At 41.6% G+C, this 25,513-nt stretch overlaps 1 protein-coding gene across 3 annotated transcripts in view; it reads right to left on the bottom strand.

Annotated features, from left to right (window-relative positions):
• PLEKHS1 (pleckstrin homology domain containing S1) overlaps positions 1-25,513 on the bottom strand; it is a 62,484-nt gene that overhangs the window by 18,667 nt on the left and 18,304 nt on the right. For 2 of the 3 annotated variants that reach the window (XM_085897679.1, XM_085897686.1), the window contains exons 6-8: positions 20,126-20,194; positions 18,956-19,320; positions 5,438-5,539 (exon numbers count right to left, since the gene is read on the bottom strand). In XM_085897679.1, coding sequence (XP_085753805.1) covers positions 5,438-5,539; positions 18,956-19,320; positions 20,126-20,194 — 536 coding nt within the window. The remainder of the gene's footprint in view (positions 1-5,437; positions 5,540-18,955; positions 19,321-20,125; positions 20,195-25,513) is intronic. The other variant, XM_085897696.1, reaches the window with a different exon arrangement.

Here is a 25,513-nt window from a genome sequence, read left to right as displayed (position 1 = left end):
TAAAAAATACCGATTATTCATAATGTAGGGTTCTGCTGATGCTGTCACACTTGTGCCGTGGGTTACAGAGGGTGTTGTTTATATTGTACAAAAGCATGTCAAACTGTGTCACAAGGCCTTAAATTATTTGATTGTAGTTATACAACGAGTACACCTGCTCCCTACACATTTTCACTGTAGGGGCAGTTGGAAGGGTCATGTTATTGTCCTTTCTGGGGTATATAGATTATAGTAGATCTATGCTCAGGACCGTTATTCTGTGGGAGACGCGATAAGCATCCAATGCCTCAAGAACGTCGGGCTTCCTCCCTTTCAGTTTCATGTTAAACAGCAGTAGCGACTGTTTAAAAATTACCCCTGGTTGGGGGTGACGGTCATCTCTGAAGTTCTGTAGATGTGGATCTCTGATCGGCTGAGAATGGCTTCAATGTCGTCTTGTCTTTTGGTTCAACGTACAGACGAAAGCCCGGGAGCAAAAAGGATAGAAAACCTCAGAAATCAAACTACATTTCTGAGTTATCCGGAGATAGATTTTGAAAATGGTTGATTTGCAACATTTATGATCAATGTGTCTTCAAAAGGATAGAAACCGGACCTCAGAAATCAAACCGCATTTCTGAGTCATAAATGGCAGATGATATTTTGACAATGGATGATTTGACAAGTTTACAACATCGGTGACCTTGACATTGACCTTCAATCGTGTCAAAAGTCATACCCTCGTCGATCACTTATCGACCCCTACCTACATACCAAGTTTCATCAAGATCAGGCGAATTTTTTCTGACCGTATCACATCGACGATTTTTCCAACTTTGAAGACACGTGACTCGATAACCAGGACAAATTAAAAAAAACCGGCCCAACCAAATTTATATATTGTTCCATATTATCAGAATCCGAAGGAATTTCGAAGATCGGATCATAAACGGCGGAGGAGGTAGATTTTGAAAATGGACGATTTCGCAAATTTGGAGTGGCCTTGACCTTGACCTTGACCTTCAATCGTGTCAAAAGTCATACCGTCGTGCATCACTCATCGACCCCGACCTACATACCAAGTTTCATCAAGATCGGGCAAATTTTTTTTGACGTACGTACGGACGGATGGACATCGAGACTGGTTTTATTAGGTCATCTCTAACGAGATGACCTAAAAAGGTAATCATACATGTTTGTGGTTTATAGTATTTTTTTACTTCCAGTAGGGGTGCCCCACGAAACGCGACGATAAGCTATTTATCTATCTATAATTCCAGCAATGTGTGTGTGTGTGTGTGTGTGTGTGTGTGTGTGTGTGTGTGTGTGTGTGTGTGTGTCTGTTTGTCTGCGACTGCCGTTTCTCGACGACCGCTGGCCCGATCGGATTGAAACTTGCCAGGAATATTACCAGAGACCCGCAGATGTGCCTTTTCGAGGTTTGATGTCAATCGGACGAGTCGTTCCCAAGTTACGGCCATTTATCTGTCGACCAATGACAAGACACGGTGCTATGACATCACGAATGACGTCACAATTAATGTTTATTTATTTTTTATCTTTTTTTTTTTTGCACGATTGACGGTCCGATCTGATTGAAACTTGCCAGGAATATTGCTGGGGACCCATGGATGTGCCTTTTCGAGGTTTGATATTAATCGGATAAGCGGTTCCCAAGTTATGGCCATTTATCTGTCCACCAATGACAAGACATGGTGCTATGACATCACGAATGACGTCACAATTGTTAATTTATTTGTTTTTTCTGAATACATTTGTGAATACATTTACAGAGAGGGGTGAGAGGAGGGGGAGAGAGGGGGGGAAAGATGGGGGGAGAGGAGGGGGGAGAGGAGGGGGAAAGAGGGGGGAGAGGGGGCAAGAGAGGGGGTGAGAGAGGGGAGGGAGAGAGGGGGGGTGAGAGAAATGTTTATTTATTTATTTTGTTTTGCACGATTGACGTTTTGATCTGATTGAAACTTGCCAGGAATATTGCTGGGGACCCGCGGATGTGCCTTTTCAAGGTTTGATATTAATCGGACAAGCGGTTTCCAAGTTATGGCCATTTATCTGTCGACCAATGACAAGACACGGTGCTATGACATCACGAATGATGTCATAATGAATGTTTATTTATTTATTTTTTTCTTTTTGCACGATTGACGGTCCGATCTGATTGAAACTTGCCAGGAATATTGCTGGGGACCCGCGGATATGCCTTTTCGAGGTTTGATATTAATCGGACGAGCGGTTCCCAAGTTACGGCCATTTATCTGTCGACCAATATCTGCGAAAGAGGGGGACGGGAGAGGGGGGATGAGACTGGGGGCGAGAGAGAGGGGGGCAAGAGAGGAGGGTAGAGAGAGAGGGGGCGAGAGAGGGGAGAGAGAGAGGGGGCGAGAGAGGGGGGCAAGAGAGAGGGGATGAGAGTGGGGGGCAAGAGAGGGGGGCGAGAGAGAGGGGCGAGAGAGAGAGGGGGCGAGAGAGGGCTGCACATACTGGCACGACCCTACGGGCCCGTACTAGTACACATTAATATAATACAGCATTTGTCCATGGAGGAAAAACGCCTTTGGGAAGGGGGATATTAGTCTTATTGTTTTGTAATAACATTAATATTATGTGATTATCATTGGTGTTGTGATTACTTTTGTGATTAGAGGCGGCCTTGGAAAAATGCCACAATTAGCTATCTATCTATAATTCCAGCAATCTCTGTTTGTCTGTGTGTCTGTCTGTCTGTCTGCGACCACCGTTTCTCGACGACCGCTAGCCCGATCGGATTGAAACTTGCCGGGAATATTGCTGGAGACCCGCGGATGTGCCTTTTCAAGGTTTGATATTGATCGGATGAGCGTTTCCCAAGTTACGGCCATTTATCTGTCGACCAATGACAAGACACGGTGCTATGACATCACGAATGACGTCACAATTAATGGTTGTTTATTTATTATTATTATTTTTTTTTTTTTTGCACAATCGATGGTCCGACCTGATTGAAACTTGCCAGGAATATTGCCGGGGCCCCGCGGATGTGCTTTTCAAGGTTTGATATTAATCGGATAAGTGGTTCCCAAGTTATGGCCATTTATCTGTCCACCAATGACAAGACATGGTGCTATGACATCACGAATGACGTCACAATTGTTAATTTATTTGTTTTTTCTGAATACATTTGTGAATACATTTACAGAGAGGGGTGAGAGGAGGGGGAGAGAGGGGGAAAGATGGGGGGAGAGGAGGGGGGAGAGGAGGGGGAAAGAGGGGGGAGAGGGGGCAAGAGAGGGGGGTGAGAGAGGGGAGGGAGAGAGGGGGGGTGAGAGAAATGTTTATTTATTTATTTTGTTTTGCACGATTGACGTTTTGATCTGATTGAAACTTGCCAGGAATATTGCTGGGGACCCGCGGATGTGCCTTTTCAAGGTTTGATATTAATCGGACAAGCGGTTTCCAAGTTATGGCCATTTATCTGTCGACCAATGACAAGACACGGTGCTATGACATCACGAATGATGTCATAATGAATGTTTATTTATTTATTTTTTTCTTTTTGCACGATTGACGGTCCGATCTGATTGAAACTTGCCAGGAATATTGCTGGGGACCCGCGGATATGCCTTTTCGAGGTTTGATATTAATCGGACGAGCGGTTCCCAAGTTACGGCCATTTATCTGTCGACCAATATCTGCGAAAGAGGGGGACGGGAGAGGGGGGATGAGAGTGGGGGCGAGAGAGAGGGGGCAAGAGAGGAGGGTAGAGAGAGAGAGGGGCGAGAGAGGGGAGAGAGAGAGGGGGTGAGAGAGGGGGGCAAGAGAGATGGGCAGGAGAGTGGGGGGCAAGAGAGGGGGGCGAGAGAGAGGGGGCGAGAGAGAGAGGGGGCGAGAGAGGGCTGCACATACTGGCACGACCCTACGGGCCCGTACTAGTACACATTAATATAATACAGCATTTGTCCATGGAGGAAAAACGCCTTTGGGAAGGGGGATATTAGTCTTATTGTTTTGTAATAACATTAATATTATGTGATTATCATTGGTGTTGTGATTACTTTTGTGATTAGAGGCGGCCTTGGAAAAATGCCACAATTAGCTATCTATCTATAATTCCAGCAATCTCTGTTTGTCTGTGTGTCTGTCTGTCTGTCTGCGACCACCGTTTCTCGACGACCGCTAGCCCGATCGGATTGAAACTTGCCGGGAATATTGCTGGAGACCCGCGGATGTGCCTTTTCAAGGTTTGATATTGATCGGATGAGCGTTTCCCAAGTTACGGCCATTTATCTGTCGACCAATGACAAGACACGGTGCTATGACATCACGAATGACGTCACAATTAATGGTTGTTTATTTATTATTATTATTTTTTTTTTTTTGCACAATCGATGGTCCGACCTGATTGAAACTTGCCAGGAATATTGCCGGGGCCCCGCGGATGTGCTTTTCAAGGTTTGATATTAATCGGATAAGTGGTTCCCAAGTTACGGCCATTTATCTGTCCACCAATGACAAGACACGGTGCTATGACATCACAAATGACGTCACAATGAATGTTTATTTATTTATTTATTTTTTATTTTGCACGATTGAAACTTGCCAGGAATATTGCTGGGGACCCGCGGATGTGCCTTTTCGAGGTGAGAGAGAGAGAGAGAGAGAGAGAGAGAGAGAGAGAGAGAGAGAGAGAGAGAGAGAGAGAGAGAGAGAGAGAGAGAGAGAGAGAGAGAGAGAGAGAGAGAGAGAGAGAGAGAGAGAGAGAGAGAGAGAGAGAGAGAGAGGCTGCACATACTGGCACTCACCTACGGGCACGCACCTACGGGCCTGTACTAGTGATCTTAATGCGGATATACAGCTTAACATGGATTTTTCCCAAGATGGAAAAATTCCCTTGGGAAGGGGTGGGGAAGGGGAAATGAAGTCGCTACAACCTCCATCATACGACCCTTAATCCTCTTGTTCAGTTGGGTTGAGATTGTTTAAATAACGACTGGATGTATCGCAGTCAGACAGTCAGACATGAAATTGCGTATTTTAGGATGATTTGCATCTTTTGTAGACAGTTCAAAATGCTCTATACAGGGGATCAAAGATTTTTTCAAGTTTAACAAATAAATTGTGGATCTGATTTGATTTTGACCAATTTTTCCAAAATTGGAGATTTAATTTGATTTTTGATTTTGACCAACTTCTGGATTTGATTTTGACCAATTTCCGAGAAAATATAAAGTAAATTGTGCAATTACCATAAACATGATCACATTGTGGACTATTCTTATTTTAAAAGAACATTATTTTAGATTTATACCTTTTATACATAGTTTGACCGTTACCTGATTTACTCATGATTTCGACACATCTCTGATTTGTATTGTCTTTGTCTGCAGACGATCAGCCTCAAAGCCTCTTTGAAACCGAACATCTAATTAAACGATACCGAGTGAAAGTGATGAACAATACTCACTGGAAACTGTTTTCCACCTCCGCAAACTCAATGTTATTGAGCAATTCTGACGAGGGAATATCTATGGAAACATTTGCTTGCTTTTTCTCTTTGAGCAGCACCCTGTGATAAAAATAAGATCAAGAAAACCAAGATGGAGATAAAACAAACAAAAAAAAATTGGTTTATCACACTTGCATGACATTCCTAACCCAGTATTCCTTCCAAAAGCACACAAACATGAACAAGGAGTGAGAGAGAGAGTTCTTTGCCCACAATCATTAGGGGATGGAGTGGTATTTAAAATATAAATTTTCACAGAAAAGGTAATACAGACTGATAAGGACAGTCGATCAGAATGATAAACAAGCCTGGTGTTGGCTTAGTGGTGAGGGTAGCTGGCTTGGGATCTTAGGGTCCTGAGTTTGAGCCCTTTTTACCATTGAATTAACACCAGGTGGGGTTGACTCAGCTTGTCATCCTTCTGAGGTTGGTGAAATGAGTACCAGCCTACTGGTAATTGGGGTATTGCATCAGCAGCACAGCTGTGCCCTGAGCCAATGATGCTACTTGCAGACATGTACTGCATACAAAAGAGGAGGAGGAGGAGAATGATAAACCAGGTTCATGATAACTGAATGCAGGAAGCATTACAAAATGTGTTCATGTACCCACTCTCTGCAGCTATATGTGTCGTTTTACTATTCCTTTAAGTAGGTACATATTTAATTCTCTTTTCAGCTGAATAACTCTTCTTTACCTGCTGAAACTCGAGAGTTCGTAGAACACCTTACCCCACGCAGTCTTGAGAAAATGTACATGGTTAGGGTCATTTCAACTATTGCTGATTGCGTTTCGGAGCACAATCTATATTTACCATGAGACTCGATTTTGTCTGAATCTCGATATTCACCAAAGCTGAGAGCACAAGCAGCAAATTTGATTGGTCGGGATGGCATAAATGGTGTAATATTTTGTCTAAGTACTGGTAAACTGGAGGTTTATGGTAGTCCGAAGAAGGCAATTTGTGTTCTCTGGTGTTCAAGTATATAATTTAATTGAAATAAAATAAAGATTTTAAAGGCTGTTGAAAAAAATACGTTTTTCGGAAGTGTACACCCATTGTCTTACACACCACCTTGTCTAACATGTTACATTAGTTCTTCGTGCCTGTTGTTTGTGTCCTTTATGACATCCCTCAAATCAGCAAGTTTCCTGTTTGGAATGACATTAAATTTTGTTTGACTGCCAGACAGGCAGACAGAGTAAAACAATTACCTTACTTCTCTCTGTGCATGCGCAATTGGGACAACATTCTGTACAATTTGCCAAATTCAGAGCCATAGTACTGCTTAGCTGTGGGTTTGTGTTCCGATTCATATTCCAATTTGTGTTCTACAGTATTTGAAATATAACATTCCATTTAAATTAAGGAGTTTCTCCATTATAGCCTGACGTCTGTAGATAGACAAAGGGAACCAATTGCTTCACCCCGCTTTGCTCTTTGTGCACGGAGTAAAGATACTTTGAGCTGAAAAATCTGTGTTCAATTCCCCTTCAGAATTGGAGCCCGCTATAAACTGTTGGTCTAGTTCCCTACACTCAAATCATTGCACCATTAAGTATTCCATCCTTCAAAGGGGATGTTAATCTGCCTGTCCTGTCTGCTCACGCTTGGCTAATAGATGCCGAAGGAGTCATGGAACTTTTTGAAAAGATTTGGCCATTGTGTACTGATACCCTGACCAAATTCAAAATTCCTATCCTATGGAAACACTGCATCAGTGGTGTAGATAGCTTAATTACAGATACCAAATACCAGGAGGGAGGGAGCTCCAAAGAGAGGGATGGTGGGGTGGGAGTCTGGAAGGGAGGTGGGGCGGGATTGAAGGGATTGAATAAACTAAACTGTTCCCTAACCCTCACTCTCCCTTCCCTCCTCTCTCTCCCCCTTCTCCCTGCCCACTACCCCCTTCTCCCATGTCCTGCCTCCTCCCGCCCCACCCCCTCTGTTTTGTATGATTTAAGTCACATATTATTCCTATGTCCAGGGTGTTTCAAAAAGATTGATAAAACTTTGACTTCATGACATTTATTTGTTTTTTGACCTGCACCGTTTTCTTTTTCAGGGTTTGGTGGGTTATCGTGGTATTTGTTCCCTGGGATTTCTCACTCCATAGCTCAACTATGCCATTGACAGTGAAGCAGAAGACCAAAGTGGTGGCTCTTTGGTACGAGACTAAATCATATGTAGACACCTGCCGGAGGTTCTGCCAGGAATACGACCTCAGAACACGTGATGGGCCCACAAATTGTGCCATTCAACGTATTGTGAAACATTTTGAGCACAAGTGTACAGTGCACAACCAGAGCAAGGCCAACAGTGGCAGGCCAGCATCAGTAACCAAGAGCCAACATCGATGCCATGTGCGATTCTGCAGTGGACAGTCCCAAGAAGTCCCACCGCAGGTGCTCTTGGGAGGTCGGTATCAAACCAATATCAGTCTGTCTATCCTCACTAAGGAACTGAAACTTTTCCCATACATCATCTCTATTAGGCATAAACGGAGTCAAGATAACATGAGAAGGAGACTTGATATGTGCAATTGGCTCAGTGACAGGATGGAGTGGTACCCAAATTGGATCAACCTGCTCTGGTTCAGTGAGGAAGCCCATTTCCACTTGAACGATGCAATCAACAACCACAACATTTTCTGGTAGGCAGAACCACCTGAGGAGATCACTGAGAGGTACTTCAAAGGGCCTAAGGTCACATGCTTCTGCCCCTGCAATGCCAGATGGGGAACACTCGGGCCTTACGGGTTTGAGAATGACAATAGCAGGACGGTGACGATCAATTGTGAGCACTACTGGGCCATTTTCCAGAATTTCCACAATGATCTCGCCAAAAAGGTCACCCCAAACCAGCTCAGCATGACCTGGTATATGCAAGATGGGGCACCCCCGCATACAGCTGGTGACACCATCACTTTCCTGTGGCAGCTTTTCAGAAACTGCCTCATTGCCTAGGATACCACTGATGACTGAGCACCTTACAGCCCATACTTGAATCCTCTGGACTACTGTTTCTGGGGTCTGCCAAGGGCTCTGTCCACACAAACCACCCTGCCACACTCTATGATCTGAAGCAGGAGGTGTCAGACTACCTACAGGCAGTGCTACACGAGACCTACAGGAAAGTTGGACAGAACTTTAGAGTCAGGATCAATTCCTGTCTGAACCGTGGAGGGTCACACATTGAGAACATCAATTACAAGGATTTTGCGTAAATGCCAATTTCAGACCTTGTCCTCTTCCGAACTATAGCAGTGACTTACTGCAATAGCAATCAGTGATAGAAACACCATGTCATAAGCTTTCAAGAAATGTTTAGTTCACATTCCTGAGGTTTCTGTTTCTTTGTAAATAAACATTTAAAGTTGCAACATTCCTTTTAAAACACCCTGTATTTGACCAAATATGGCATCAGAATATCTAGTAAAAAACAACGTAACAATATCCTTTGAAGGAATGCAGTCTTTCTTCAAACTCAACGACTTTGGAGATGTGGCCAAAACAGAATCAACGAGAACGGCACTCAGTAGAGTGCATACCTCCTTCAGGCTGAACAGTTTACATTCTATATCTCACTGATAGGCTGGATCTGGATCGAGACCTTAACCAAAATAGAATCGGCTTGTTGTTGACATGTACCCAACTCAACCACCATGTTTTGTCATAAGTTCACAACTTTTTGAGATACCATGCGAAATGTCATTTTTGGCCTTCTCACTCAATGATGAAGAATCACTTAAAAATTTTTTAACAATTCTCATATCCAGATCATGATCTTCACCAAAATATAATCATTTCGTCCTTGTCAAACATCCAACCACTTCACCAAATGTCGTCCGAATCCATCCACAACCGATGACGCTGTGTCTATGGGTCCATCACTACGCCATTGCAGACAGGTCTGTGGTCTCTTGTTCTTATAGTGACACCGCCTCCTTTCTATGCCTGGTGTTGGCTTAATGGTTAGAGTGGCGGGCTTTGGATCCTTGGGTCCAGTGTTCAAATCCCGCTCAGCTGTTGAATAAATACCAGGTGGGGTTAACTCGGCCTGTCATCCTTCCGAGGTTGGCAAAATGAGTGCCAGGATGCTGGTATACTGTGTTGGAGTGGTGACCTGTCCAGGATTGTGTCAAGAGCCAAGCAGACTGCTTAAGCAGCACCAACGCTATGCACAGAGTATGGTCACAATCTTCTCTCCTCCTCCTTTCTGGTCTTGCACCCTCTTTTCTTTCCGTGCTTTGTCCCTTTCCCCTCTGGCTTCTGCAAGGCACACACATCCACCCTCAACCCCCTCCTGGTGAAACTCCCCAAATCCAGGATCACTGCTCACCTCCACTCATTTGTTCCTCTTTTTCTTACTGGCTGTGGAACCAACTTCCACATCCTCTTCAATCTCATTCTTCCCTCCTGGTCTTCAACACAGCTGTTCACCACCATCTCAGATCATCCCCAATCCAAGACCATGATCTTTTCTATCCTCATTAAATCCCCCCCCCAAGCCCTTTCCCTCCAAAATTTCCCGTTTTTTCTTTCCTGAGAGTTTCCTTATGTATCAATCCTATCACCTCATGTATCCTCTCCTGAACCCCCCCCATGCCCCCCATTTCCTCCTCACACTCATTATTTTCTACAAGTCTCTTTCTATCTTGTCATTCAACTCAGCTGTTGGTTGCGCCTCCTCTCTCTTTCTACTGTTCCTTTTGTCTGTTGTGTCCTGATCTGTTCAGTGTTCTGGCTCTTCTGCGAGCCTCGACTCTGTATGCAAAAAAATGCCAAACTCAAAAACTTCAGGTTTCGAAGCACCACATATCTCAGATCACGCCCATCCAAAACCGTCTTTTAACTAACCTCGAAAACTCACTCCCCCCCACCCCAATCCATCCTCCTTCCAAATTTCCAGTTTTTCCTCCTGAGAGTTTCTTTCTGTATCCATCTTGTCCATTGGAAGCATTCTCTTCTGCCCCCCCCCCCAATTCCTCCCCACACCCACTTTTTGTCCAAGTCCCCCTCTATCTTGGCCTTCGGCTCTGCTGTTGGTGTCCCTCCCTACCTCCTCTCTCTGCTGTTCATTTTGTCCTGTTGTGTCTTGATCTATTCAGTGTACGAGTACTAGCTCTTCCACGAGCTTCAACAATGTATACAAAAAAAAAAAAAACTTTTTGAGATATCCTGTTCAAACACAAAGAAACAGACAGACAGGTGTGAAAACATAACTTCCACCCACCTTACCTGGTGGAGGTAACGAGAAAGGACATGCAAACGTTGGTGTAATTCATTGATTTGCAGAAAAAAAAACATGTTAAACTCAAAAGGCACTTGGTAGAGCACATAGAGCGAAATGAGATATTGTGCTTTATATCGGTTTAGCCCTTTCTCTCAATGGTGAAGAATCACTGAAAAATATTATCATATCTGGATCCGGATCTTCACAAAAATTTAATCATTTCGTCCTTGTCACACACTGAACCTGCCCACACAATTTCATTTAGATCCGTCCACAACTTTTTGAGATATCCTGCACACAAACAAACACACAAACAAACAGACAAACAAACAAACAGACAGAAAGGGGTGAAAACATAACCTCCTTCACCTTCGGTGGCGAAGGTAATAAACAAAATCGACAAACCAATATACTTGAAATATCTTCGATTTTGCAAGTAACAGAGTAAAAAATGAGTACTCCCTTCCTTTGGCACCCGGCAATGACATCATGCATCACCTGGATATGGAATTGGGAAGGAGCGGTGTACAATGATTCGGAAAAGTTTACAGCTGTTGCTAACACTTGTTTGCATGTGAACATTGTCCATCGGAATGACTTTAATCCTGTCTTGTAGGAGAAAGAAATGTGTACTGTGATGGACGTTTAGGGAGGCCTTCCAATTGAACAATTTATTGCCGCTTGTTGAAGCATTGCTATAAGATTGGTATATATTCGGTATTTCCTCCAATTTTTTCCAATACATCTTTCATTTGTCTTCTCTGGATTCACATAATAAAGGTTTGTTGAAAGTTTGATGAAAAAATCTGAAATTACAAAAACAATGAGTTGATATTCCAAGGTCCCCCCACCTTTTGGGTGGTAGGAGGAATCGATCTGTGTAATATAAATGTTGAACAGTTTTTGAAATATCGCGTACACACGCCAAGTTACTGAGTTAGTTGCCACGGCAACACAATTCATCCAATCCCAGCCGTGATCTAATAAGGTGGACAAAATGTAATGGGGAATCGCCAACAATCTGCAGTATGAAAGTTAAATGTTCAACGTTTTTTTTGAAATATCATGCACACAAAGGTACGTGGACAGAAGATCGGTCATAGATGGATGATCAGTCGGTCGGATGGAGTTCATTTTAATATGCCCATCTCTGACGTCGTCGGGGGGGGGGGGGGGTGACGAAAATTGTCCAGATTGCAAACCCCAAAAAATATTCTGCCCAAATCGATGGAACCTTTAGCAATGCCTTCGACTTAATCTACACTTTGTCTCTGCACACTCTGGGTTGTGACAATGGAATCATGGAATGGTGGCTTCTCTCCAGAAGAAAGTGAATGAATGAAACTTAAGCCAGTGATACAATGCTGAGAGTGTTGCATTTATATGGATGCTCACCAAGGAAGGTGGCACTGCTCACCTACATTATCTTAGAATGGAAGTGGAATGAGAATGTGGATATACATTCATGGGACATTAATGATGGAGTCGGCCTTTTGGTGCTATATCAGCACCACAGTAATCCAATCTATCAGCTTACTGACCTCATTTCACTGGTGGGAGGAAGGGGGAAGACTGCAGGCAGGTTGAAGAGGGTGAGAAATAGGGAGGTGAAGAGTAGGGCAGGCAAAGGGACATCTCACTGGGTTGTGTATATAAATACATGAGTTGTACGATACTCTCTTCAGAGCAGTAGTCAGGACAGGAATTTTGAATCTCGCCATGGTGCCAACAATAGCTCGCCTACTCTTCACGAAGGACAACTTTAACGTACAACTAATGCCGACAGACAGGATGCCCAGTGTAACGTCTATCCGAAGGACGGCGCACACACACACACACACACACACACACACACACACACACACACACACACACGCACACACACACGCACACACACACACACACACACACACACACACGCACACACACACGCACACACACACATACACATACACATACACATACACATACACACACACACACTATCGGAAATAAAATAATGGAGACACATAGGATATGCACAAATAATGAGCAATTGATACACAAAGCATTATTACATATATTATACAAAAACAAAATGAATCCGTTATACAGTGCCAATTATCAGTTGGTATGTGCGCCTTTTACTCTATGGGGAGCACAACACCTTGGTTTTCATGCTCCAATAATTCCGATCAGAGATTGCCTCGTAGAAGTCCAATAAATTAGGTAAACATGAGCTAACTGTACTAAACCCATGCTGACTACACCTTTAATTAGTTTTAATTTATCAAAACGATTCCCCCACTCTCCAACGTTGAGAACGCGAGCGGCAGATTTCATTGGTCGAGATGGTGTAAAAACGTGTAATCTCTTGTCCAAGTACTGTTAAACCGGAGGTTTTTGGAAATGTCAACAAGGCGATTTGTGTTCGACCATGTTCAAATGTATAATTTATTAGAAATATAATAAAGACTTTAAAGGCTGTAGAAAATAAAGTGGTTTTTTTGCAAGTTTACCACGGTTGATGCACCGTCCTTTGCACCACCCTATTTAACACATTACATTAGTTATTCGTGCTTGTTGTTTGAGTCCTTTATGATGTCTTTAAAAACAGTAAATTTCCTGTTTAGAATTATTTTCAATTTTCTTTGACTGCCAGACAGGTAGACAGACTAAAACAATTACCTTACTCCTCTCTGCGCGTGTGCGATCGGGACGAGATTGCATACAATTTAGCAAATTCAGAGCCAAAGTACTGCAGGTTGGTGTTCCGATTCATGATGTACATTATTCAAAATATAAAATTCAATTGAAAATAAATAGTTCCTTGATCATAGATCAACGTCTGCAGACAGACAAATGAAGTGAACCAAATTGCTTGACCCCGCTTTTCGCTTTGCACGTGTGGGCTAATAAATGATGTGAATAAAAAAACCGATTTTATTAATGAATTGTAAGAAAAAGGTCACAACAAAGTGTTGGCAGCGATAGTAAAACTTAGAAGGGGAGAAAGAACAGACCATGAAGTGGTGGGTAGCAGAATATAAACCTTGTTGGAAAAAGCCTGAGACTTTGGAGATCTTAAGTCAATGGAACATATCAGCAGCTGAAAGAATGTATCTCAGAGATGAGGAAGGGCTTTGAGAGAAGTTCCAGGTAGGAGTGGATACAGTTAAGAAACAACTAGTCAAGCTAAGAGAAGATAAAGCTCATCAGCCACATGCTATATGTATCTAAGAGTATTGAGGGAGGTGGCAGAGCAGATAAACATAGTGTTGGCAGATATCTTCAACAGTTCATTGAGTCAAAACAGGAACCAGAGGATTACAAAGTAAAAATTAGAACACCATTATTTAAGAAATGATCCAGAGTGGAATCAGAGAGTGCAACAACTGTTAGTCTCTACCTTTAGTTTTGGAGAATATGTTATTGATGTTAAATGGAGATCAGATGGGGAACGGTTTTGATAAATTAAAACTAATTAAAGGTGTAGTCAGCATGGGTTTAGTACAGTTAGCTCATCTTTACCTAATTTATTGGACTTCTACGAGGCAATCTCTGATCGGAATTATTGGTGTATGAAAACCAAGGTGTTGTGCTCCCCATAGAGTAAAAGGCGCACATACCAACTGATAATTGGCACTGTATAACGGATTAATTTTGTTTTTGTATAATATATGTAATAATGCTTTGTGTATCAATTACTCATTATTTGTGCATATCCTATGTGTCTCCATTATTTTATTTCCGATAGTGTGTGTGTGTGTGTGTACGTGTGCGTGTGCGTGTGCGTGTGCGTGTGCGTGTGTGTGTGTGTACGTGTGCGTGTGCGTGTGTGTGTGTGTGTGTGTGTGTGTGCCGTCTTTCGGAAAGACGTTACACTGGGCATCCTGTCTGTCGACACAAGTTGTACGTTAAAGTTGTCCTTCGTGAAGAGTAGGCGAGCTATTGCTGGCACCAGGGTGAGATTCAAAATTCCTGTCCTGACTACTGCTCTGAAGAGAGTATCGTACAACTCATGTATTTATATACACAACCCGGTGAGATGTCCCTTTACGTGCCCTACTCTTCACCTCCCCATTTCTCACCCTCTTCCCCCTTCCTCCCACCAGTGAAATGAGGTCAGTAAGCTGATAGATTGGATTACTGTGGTGCTGATATAGCACCAAAAGGCCGACTCCATCATTAATGTCCCATGAATGTATATCCACATTCTCATTCCACTTCCATTCTAAGATACTGTAGGTGAGCAGTGCCACCTTCCTTGGTGAGCATCCATGTAAATGCAACACTCTCAGCATTGTATCACTGGCTTAAGTTTCATTCATTCACTTTCTTCTGGAGAGAAGCCACCATTCCATGATTCATTGTCACAACCCAGAGTGTGCAGAGACAAAGTGTAGATTAAGTCGAAGGCATTGCTAAAGGTTCCATCGATTTGGGCAGAATATTTTTGGGGGTTTGCAATCTGGACAATTTTCGTCACCAGCCCCCCCCCCCCCGACGACGTCAGAGATGGGCATATTAAAATGAACTCCGTCCGACCGACTGATCATCCATCCATGACCGATCATCTGTCCACGTACTTTTGTGTGCATGATATTTAAAAAAAACGTTGAACATTTAACTTTCATACTGCAGATATCTATTCCTCATTACATTTTGTCCACCTTACGAGATCACGGCTGGGATTGGCTGAATTATGTTGCCGTGACAACTATCTCAGTAACTTGGCGTGTGTACGCGATATTTCAAAAACTGTTCAACATTTATATTAAACAGATCGATTCCTCCTACCACCCAAAAGGTGGCAGACCTTAGAATATCAACTTTGTTTTTGTAATTTCAGATTTTTTCATCAAACTTTCAACAAACCTTTATTATGTGAATCCAGAGAAGACAAATGAAACACGTATTGGAAAAAATTGGAGGAAATACCGAATATATACCAATCTTATAGCAATGCTTCAACAAGCTGCAAAAAATTGTTCAATTGGAAGGCCTCCCTAAACGTCCATCACAGTACACATTTCTTTCTCCTACAAGAGAGGATTAAAGTCATTCCGATGGACAATGTTCACATGCAAACAAGTGTTAGCAACAGCTGTAAACTTTTCCAAATTCACTGCACACCGCTCCTTCCCAATTCCATATCCAGGTGATGCATGATGTCATTGCTGGGTGCCAAAGGAAGGGAATTCTCAGTTTTTACTCTGTTACTTGCAAAATCGAAGATATTTCAAGTATGTTGGTTTGTCGATTTTGTTATTACCTCTGCCACTAAAGGTGAAGGAGGTTATGTTTTCACCCCTTTCTGTCTGTTTGTCTGTCTGTTTGTTTGTCTGCAGGATATCTCAAAAAGTTGTGGACGGATCTAAATGAAATTGTGTGGGCAGGTTCAGTGTGTGACAAGGACGAAATGATTAGATTTTTGTGAAGATCCGGATCCAGATCTGATAATTTTTTTCAGTGAATCTTCACCATTGAAAGAAAGGGCTAAACCGATATAAAGCACAATATCTCATTTCGCTCTATGTTTTTCGCTCATTTCGCTCATTTTGCTCCACCAAGTGCCTTTCGAGTTTAACATGTTTTTTTTCTGCAAATCAATGAATTACACCAACGTTTGCATGTCCTTTCTCGTTACCTCCACCAGGTCAGGTGGGTGGAAGTTATGTTTTCACACCTGTCTGTCTGTTTGTGTGTGAACAGGATATCTCAAAAAGTTTTGTTTTTGTATACATTGTTGAAGCTCGTGGAAGAGCTAGTACTCGTACACTGAATAGATCAAGACACAACAGGACAAAATGAACAGCAGAGAGAGGAGGTAGGGAGGGACACCAACAGCAGAGCCGAAGGCCAAGATAGACGGGGACTTGGACAAAAAGTGGGTGTCGGGAGGAATTGGGGGGGGGCAGAAGAGGATGCTTCCAATGGACAAGATGGATACAGAAAGAAACTCTCAGGAGGAAAAACTGGAAATTTGGAAGGAGGATGGATTGGCATGGGTGGGGAGTGAGTTTTCGAGGTTAGTTAAAAGACGGTTTTGGATGGGCGTGATCTGAGATGGTTGGTGCTTCGAAACCTGAAGTTTTTGAGTTTGGCATTTTTTTGCATACAGAGTCGAGGCTCGCAGAAGAGCCAGAACACTGAACAGATCAGGACACAACAGACAAAAGGAACAGTAGAAAGAGAGAGGAGGCACAACCAACAGCTGAGTTGAATGACAAGATAGAAAGAGACTTGTAGAAAATAATGAGTGTGAGGAGGAAATGGGGGGGCATGGGGGGGTTCAGGAGAGGATACATAAGGTGATAGGATTGATACATAAGGAAACTCTCAGGAAAGAAAAAACGGGAAATTTTGTAGGGAAAGGGCTTGGGGGGGGGGGATTGAATGAGGATAGAAAAGATCATGGTCTTGGATTGGGGATGATCTGAGATGGTGGTGAACAGCTGTGTTGAAGACCAGGAGGGAAGAATGAGATTGAAGAGGATGTGGAAGTTGGTTCCACAGCCAGTAAGAAAAAGAGGAACAAATGAATGGAGGTGAGCAGTGATCCTGGATTTGGGGAGTTTCACCAGGAGGGGGTTGAGGGTGGACCATGTGTGCCTTGCAGGAGCCAGGGGCGAGAGGGCCAAAGCACCGAAAGAGAAGAGGGTGCAAGACCAGAAAGGAGGTGGCAGAAGGCAGAGAGACCACTGACCTGCCTGTGATGTGATGTGCGAAGTGATTGGCTCATAGACAGCCTCATCATGGGAGATTCCAATAATCTTAAAAGCCTTGGTTTTCATGGTGTCAAGCTGATCAAGCAGTGAGGCAGGGGAGCCAGCCCAGATTAGAGAGCAGTACTCCATTTTTGGTCATCTTGTCAGGCGTCCATCACAAATTGTGCCAAAGTCATCATCCCTGTAGAACTTATGAAATAGTTTTGTGCTTATTGATTACCATAATTTTCATTATCCTTTAACTGCTGTTTATTAGTGTGGAGACATCTATCTTTTCTCTGCCATTGAACTGTTAGCATCAACAGGAACTGTTGGGAAAGCATGCAAGCTGGGAGAATTGTGCCAAATGGCTCAATTCGGCCAATCACTGTTCACTTGTTCTTGGGCGAGGACGCACATTACAAGGTGTTGAATGAATACCCATCCTGTGTGTTCTGCCTCATACATGAGACAGTATCTGATGTTTCAAACTCATTCAAACCACTCACTCGCTGATTCACTGACTGACTGATATTAAAGATCGGTACCTTCCAGGTGATGTATAAAGCTGAAATTTTGCGTGCTGAAGGACATCGAAGCTGATGCACCAGGAAAAATTACAGAACCATTGGAAAGCATCCACAAATGAAAATATAAATAAATGAAAAAATAAATGCAGGTGAACTACCTGAGACAATCGGAAAGCACGGTTCGTTATTGCTTACAATCTGTAAGCATAACCTGCTAGTGGTTAGTATAGTATAATTCCATATCAATATTTCACCCTTATATCTCGTTATCATAATATTTATAATCACAATGATCTTGATGAAAACACTTTTGAATTCCAGAAAAAAAAAATATATATATATATATATATATATATATGTATATATATATATATATATATATATATATATATATATATATATATATATATATATATATATATATATATATATATATATATAATGGAATGCTGTCAAAATGTAGAGGGACAGCGCAGGTAGGACGGTTTGGAGACAAAGTGAGAGAGGCGAGATTGAGATGGTTTGGACATGTGCACAGGAGGGAAACGGAGTATATCGGGAAAAGGATGTTGAAGATGGAGCCGCCAGGCAGGAAGAGAAGAAGAAGGCCAAAGAAGAGGTTCATGTATGCGGTGAGGGCGGACATGCGGGTGGTTGGAGTGTCAATGGAAGATGTGGAGGATAGAGCGAAATGGAGATGGTTGGTCCGCTGTGGCGACCCCTAACGGGAGCAAGCCGAAAGAGGAAGAAGAAGAGGACGAATGCTGTCAAAACACTTTTCTTCTCTTATTAATACTTTTCAATTCCTATCTTCTTCTACTTTTTTTATTGGGAAAATTATTTTCTTTCAATTCCTATTTCTTTTTGAATGTCTGCATTTCACTGTCTTTTCAATTCATGTTTTCTTCCGACAAAACAAAAGCAGGTAGGCATTGCAAACACATAAATACATTTTTACCTTATAAGAATTCAGCTGATGTAGTTTTATATTTAATATTGGAAAAGACGAAAAGTCACCAACCTGTAAGTTTCACCGAAGGATCGAAGTGGAGTGTACACTTCACTCTTCCTTTTTATACCAGGCAGGGGAATCATTGGGTTATTTTCTTCAAAGCTGTCTTCTTCATCCTCTGGCTGAACCACAACCTCTCTTGAACAATCATTCTTTCCAACTTCCTCTTCTTTTTTGTCCAATATGTTATTTGGTAATAACATGTTCCACTCTTTGTTTTTATTTGTCGAGTCAATAGGTTCAGTGCTGATCTGTATTGCAGATGGTAATTCCCTCGTGGGTTCCACCTTGTTAGGTCCACATGTGGACATTTCCTTCTCACAATTGGTATCCATCTGTGGTATTTGTGCCAGCAAGGAATTATTGGTCGTTCTCTGGGGGGTAAAAGCAAACAGTTGTTTTATATGCACATGTTCTGGAACACAGACTGGGTATGAGCAAGCACAGAAGTGTTACAAACTACAAAACAATAAAATTGACAAAAACAAAACATTGACACAGTTGTTAGATAGAAGTTCCTGTATTATGCTTAAACAGATTTTATATCAGATTTCAACGCAAGTTTTGCTCATCAAAGCAAGAAAAGTCTGCTGAATAGAGATTCATATAATATTTGTTCAAGGTTATTGAATTTCATGTGAAATACTTGTCTTGAATGTCACAGTTAAGAAGAAGTCAATGTAGGGTTAGGGATAGGGTTACCATACGTCCGTTTTTTGTCGGACATGTCCTCATTTTTGTCCTTAAATCTCTGTCTGGCTGGTTTTTAAAAAATATCTAAAAATGTCTGGGATTTCCCCATTTTTTTTGGTTTAGCATTTTCTAAAGGATAAATGTTAAGATTTGGGATACCCTTTTACAGTATTGAAATGGTTAAATAGATTTCGTACATTTTCTTTCGGGTGATAAAATGCGGTTAAGTAATGTTTGGATGAGGCCAGTTTGGTAAACTCTGTACTACTCTGTCATGACATAATGGACGTGTTCAAACATCGACACTCACGCGTCCACTTCCTGTCTAACCTCTCAGTGAGAGAGAATCCAGTGGTGTGCTCAGAGTCCTCAATTCAGTGTCTTTTCTGAGTCTGTACCATACACACTTGTTTGATTTTCTTCAAGAGCTGTTTACAATGCCAAAATGAAAGTATAAATTCACTGCAGAACTAAAGACAAAATTACCATGTTTTCGAAGTGGTCGAGAAGAATGGGAAGCCGAGTGCTTGACGTGTCAAGTTGGTACATATGTCTCTGTGGCAAATAAAGATGCTATTGATTTACAATTTCATGTGGACTCGGACAAGCACAACATTTCCAGTAAAAACTCAGCATTTTGACTGGAAGGATGACGGTTTGCAGTCAAAATTAATCAAGCTCCGGAAAACACCTAATGAGACTACCGATACGATTGCTCTATACTCTATACGTAAAGGAAACTCTTGAAAAGTGTCCTCTTTTTCTGAGTTTCCCTCTGCAGAGTGTCCTCTTTTTGAAAGTTAAAATAATGATAACCCGAGTTAGGGAGGAAGTTGAAGAGGCAATAAAAAATAGAATAAATATCTGTAAAATAACTAATATTAAAAACAAACTGATATATTTGGATTCCAATTCATAAATGTTCTTTGCAGGATAAGTTTAGTCATGGTGTTATATTCCAGGATTTAAACTTACATTGACATGTGGTGACATATATATATATATATATATATATATATATATATATATATATATATATATATATATATATATATATATATATATATATATATATATATATATATATATATATATATATATATATATAGATATATATTGCATAACATGCTGAGGCCTATTGTAAAAACAAAAAAACCATGAAAATGTTGATTTCACAGTATTGGAAATAATTATGGAAAGAGTACGAACTGGATATAAAAATGCAAATAGCACATGATTATAATTATTTCATATAGAGCCTGCGGCTGCTAGTTGCATCATTAATGGGAGTGTAGCTGCACCACTGATGCAATGCCCTGTGTTTCCAGTAAGCTGGTAATGATTTTGCCGACCTCAGATGGATGACAGGCTGAGTCAACCCACCTGGTGATAATTAACAGCACAACACGAGTTCAAACTCAAGACCCTAATATCTTAAGCCACCCCCCTTAACCGTTAAGCCAACATCGGGCTTATAACATGGGACAGAATCGTATCTCAGTAGTAAAATTGAAATGCTCCATAGTCCAGTCTTGCATTAATATAATAACACAGTGATTGGTTGTCATGCAAGCAATCAGAAAGTGCCAACTTTCAGAAGGACTAGAAAAGGATAAATGATGATATTGTTGTCGTGTCATGAATGTGAGGAAAATACTGTGGCTTCTGGGAAGGAAATATCACCTGACAAGGGAATAGAAATCAAAGTCTTGGGTGGCGAAGGTACTCCATTGGGCAGATTGCATCCAGAATATATTTCGCAAAACTAGGCATACTGTCTATATATATATATATATATATATATATATATATATATATATATATATATATATATATATATATATATATATATATGTATATATATTTGCAGTTCTGGGAACCGCATCCCTCCAAGGCAATGGCATCAAAGATACAGTGGTCCCCAAACAGTTATTTCACGAATATGCATTCAGATAGTCCCTTCCTTCTTGTCTAATGGGACAAATGGGATAGTGTGTTGTGTGAATCTCATAGTTAAGTCTGATTATATCTCTAAACTCATTCCTATTCTTTTTTCTCTATTCCCGAGGTAAATCCAAGCAATGGGTCCTCGCGAGGCCGGCAGGCACTCCGCTCGAACACTCATCTGTAAAAACCATGGCAGCACCCTTCGCTGTGAGAATGCGTCCTCACAGACGACCAAAAGGAACAAAACACCAAGCGCCCACGCTGAATGGAACATGTGACACATAGCGGTAATTTCCACCCAAACACACAACGTGCTGCAGGAATGCTGTGCCGAGGAAATATAAGGAACAACACACCAAATACTAACAACTTACAGCACGCACGCGGCGTACTCTTTTCAACTCATTTCTGAGTCTAATAATTATATCTATCTTCTTCTTCAATCCAAATCTCCATTCAATACTTATATCTATCTTCTTCTTCTTTTTCTTCAACCTAAACCGACATCTAATAATTATATCCAGTCTTTTCCCTCAATTCCTGGCACAGATCAGGGCCGGCACTACGCACACCACCACTTTTGATGAATGACCGCATGCTCAATGGCGGCGGACCCACGCGCAGCCCTGGGGTAATTTATTATCGCACACAGAGCAGGCATGAGTGGCACACATCTTGTTCGGGTGTGCGCATGTGTTACCATATCATCTTACTGTCAGTCTTCGCTGACGACCACGGCCATGGGTGTCTCCGGCGGACGGTGAGCGTCCTCTCGCCTCTCCGCCCGACAGAGGCATGCTGTACAGCTTGGGCCACATGGCTTACAGACAGGCAGTGCATTGACCGGCACTGACCACTGATGCTGTGGACGGCCCGGAAGTTCGGTGCAGGACGATTCGTGTCACGGGGCTCGGAGCGAGACGATTCCGCAGCTTGGAACCATTTGGGCGGAAGTAAAGTGGAGCCACTTCCAGTCATGGTGGCCGGCCCGTTTGCTGGTCGGGGCCCAACCAGAGTGCCCAATTCGGGTGATGACACATCGCTTCGGGTCGTCACCCCTGCCCGCACCATGGGGACTATAAAAGGACGGGTCGCGGGGCTGAAGTCGTCGTCTTTCCTGCTCAGCGTCCCTTGTCTGCTGGTTCCACCTTCGTTGCCAGCTCACCTGCTGGCTACGCCTACGACCAAAGCCACAACACAATCACAAGACAAGTTTCTGAGAGTCAACAGCTTGCGTGATAGGTGGCTCACAGGACAGCAGCTTCAAGCACTGCTTAACACTAGTCAAATTAAGGAAGTCTCAGTTTCAACTGTGAAGAGAAAACTTCAAGCTGCAGATTTGACAGGTCGAGTGGCAGTAAGAAAGCCATTGCTAAGATGGCAAAATAATAAAAAGAGGCTTGCCTGGGCCATGAAGCACCGCCAGTGGACTATTGAAAACTGGAAGAAGGTCTTATGGACCAATGAATCAAAATTTGAAATCTTAGGTTAATCACGCAGGGTTTTTGTACGCCGTCGAGTTGGCGAAAGGATGGTTCCTCAGTGTGTGACACCAACTGTCAAACATGGAGGAGTAAGCGTGATGATCTGGGGCTCTTTTTCAGGATTCAGATTCGGCGACTTTCACAGAGTGACTGCCACTCTGAAACAAAAGGGCTACCACAGCATTTTGCAGCACCATGCAATACCCTCTGGTCTACGCCTAGTTGGTCAGGGGTTCATTCTACAGCAAGATAACGACCCAAAACATACCTCCAGGCTCTGCCAGAACTACCTTAGAAGAAAAGAATAAGACGGTAGGCTTCAAATCATGGAATGGCCAGTACAGTCTCCAGACTTAAAGCCCAAAAGCTGGTTTCAGATGAAGTGGACAGAAGGGTGAAAGCAAAGCAACTTACAAGTAAGTTCAACACATTTGTGGGAACTTCTGCAATATATATATATATATATATATATATATATATATATATATATATATATATATATATATATATATATATATATGTTAAATCAATAATATTAATTAAAGAATTTGCAAGACGAAAATAATTAATTCATTATTATTATATTATACTAGCGATACCCGTGCACATGCACGGGAAAGCAGTACAACATAGCTGGTAGCAGACGACAGACCATACACGGGGAATGACAAAAATACGCATTGTGCAAAATGCAAGTGGTACTATGGAACGCCAAGACTTCCCAAACATTGTCGGCATGTCCGCTAAGTGCCACAGCAATTTCATAGGGATCGTGTGACGGTGAGCCAAGTTTTTAGTGTGCAAGCTTGGTATTATAATAGAGATGAAATGCAATGCAATCAGAACTTGTTTACAAGAAAACCAACCAAACTTAAATCAAAGATAACGATGCAGTCTCCACAAACATTCTCACAAGACCTGATCAAACAATCAACCAAATATCCCATGTGATGAAAACCTTCTCAGCATGTTCCACAAAATCATCCTTTACTGAACAATTTCTTACAAATCTAAGTAGTTCAGATGAACAGACATTTAACCCACTTTACTTGGTACATTGCTACCTGGAAAGGTGTACAGAACAACAGGGAAACTGAAATCATCAACTTTATGATATACACTTGTACTAACACCATTCTGTCCAACTCTAACCAACACATCCAGATATGGAGCAACTGTACAATCATTGCCACTTCTGTTTGTCATCAGGCTATCTGGATAAATCTTGTGAAGCTGCTCATCAAAAAAATTATCGTTAACCACACAAATATCATCAATATAACGACATGTATGAGATAGTATTTTAGCGAATCCTATGTTTTTCTCCATCAGTTTCTGCATGAATGAAAATTCACAGAAAATAAGAAAAATGTCCACGAGTAGAGGGATGCAATTACCCCCCATGGGAATGTACCCTTAACCCACTGAAACATTATCCCACAAAAATATAGAAAAGTATTTAATAAAATTAAATTAAAAGCATCCTTAAAATTCTGCTTTTCAAAATAATGAAAACTTAAGTATTTATTTATTTTTTTTACAAAAGAATGCTCCATCAAACCTGACATATAACATCTAATTAAAAGAGTTTACAACCTTGTCAATTACTTTGAAGAGTGAATCCCTCACTATTATTAAATCCAAATTTTTATGTAAAGTTGAAAAATCAAAAGCTTCAACTTACTTGATATTGAGGCATCTAATCCTATTTAAGAACTCCAAAGAAGAATTAATGCTCCAGAAAGTGTTAATTGCAGAATTCTTCTCAATTGTTAAACAATATTTCCTGAACTGTTTCCTAACAACTTGTAAGCCTGATTTACCTATAACGGATAACTGTTTTGTGGAACACTGCCTGGCACCCGTTATAAACCTATACTTGTACGGGTTCTTATGAAGCATAGGGATCCAGAAAAGCAAAGGAATACATAGATTTACCTCTTTCCATTTAATACCGAACTTATTAACTGAAACTTCGTGATGCTCAGAGATAATATCTTGGAGTCACTTATGACAAGGAACATATGTGCGATTTCCTATACTAGTGAAAGTAACTGTATCAATGCTGAACTCTCTTAGTAAAACCTCTTCATAAAACTTTTTATAAACCACAGCAAAAGTATTAACAGCCTTATCTGCTGGAACTCTTACGTAGCTTTCACGGAGGTCCCGAATGTCTTTACAAACACTTGGCTTGTTCAACAATAGTTTAGACCGACCCAGTGAAAGCAAACCCCGACTACTAAAAAACTTAATCCTATTATCCAGGACTTCCACAACTCTGTTAAATCATGCATTGAAACTGTTTACAGATAATTTAACTTGGTGCACATTATTAACAAAACTGGAGACAGAATCCACAATTGAATACCTAATGCAGCTCCAAGGTTGAGTTACTGGTTTCATATATTTAGCTTCCATTATTATCAGATCCCTAATTTCA

The sequence above is a fragment of the Eptatretus burgeri genome, chromosome 1 (assembly GCF_056783735.1).
Source record: "Eptatretus burgeri isolate ZD-2024b chromosome 1, Ebu_testis_v1, whole genome shotgun sequence".
NCBI lineage: Eukaryota > Metazoa > Chordata > Myxini > Myxiniformes > Myxinidae > Eptatretus > Eptatretus burgeri.
This window is presented reverse-complemented; position numbering and strand designations above follow the sequence as displayed.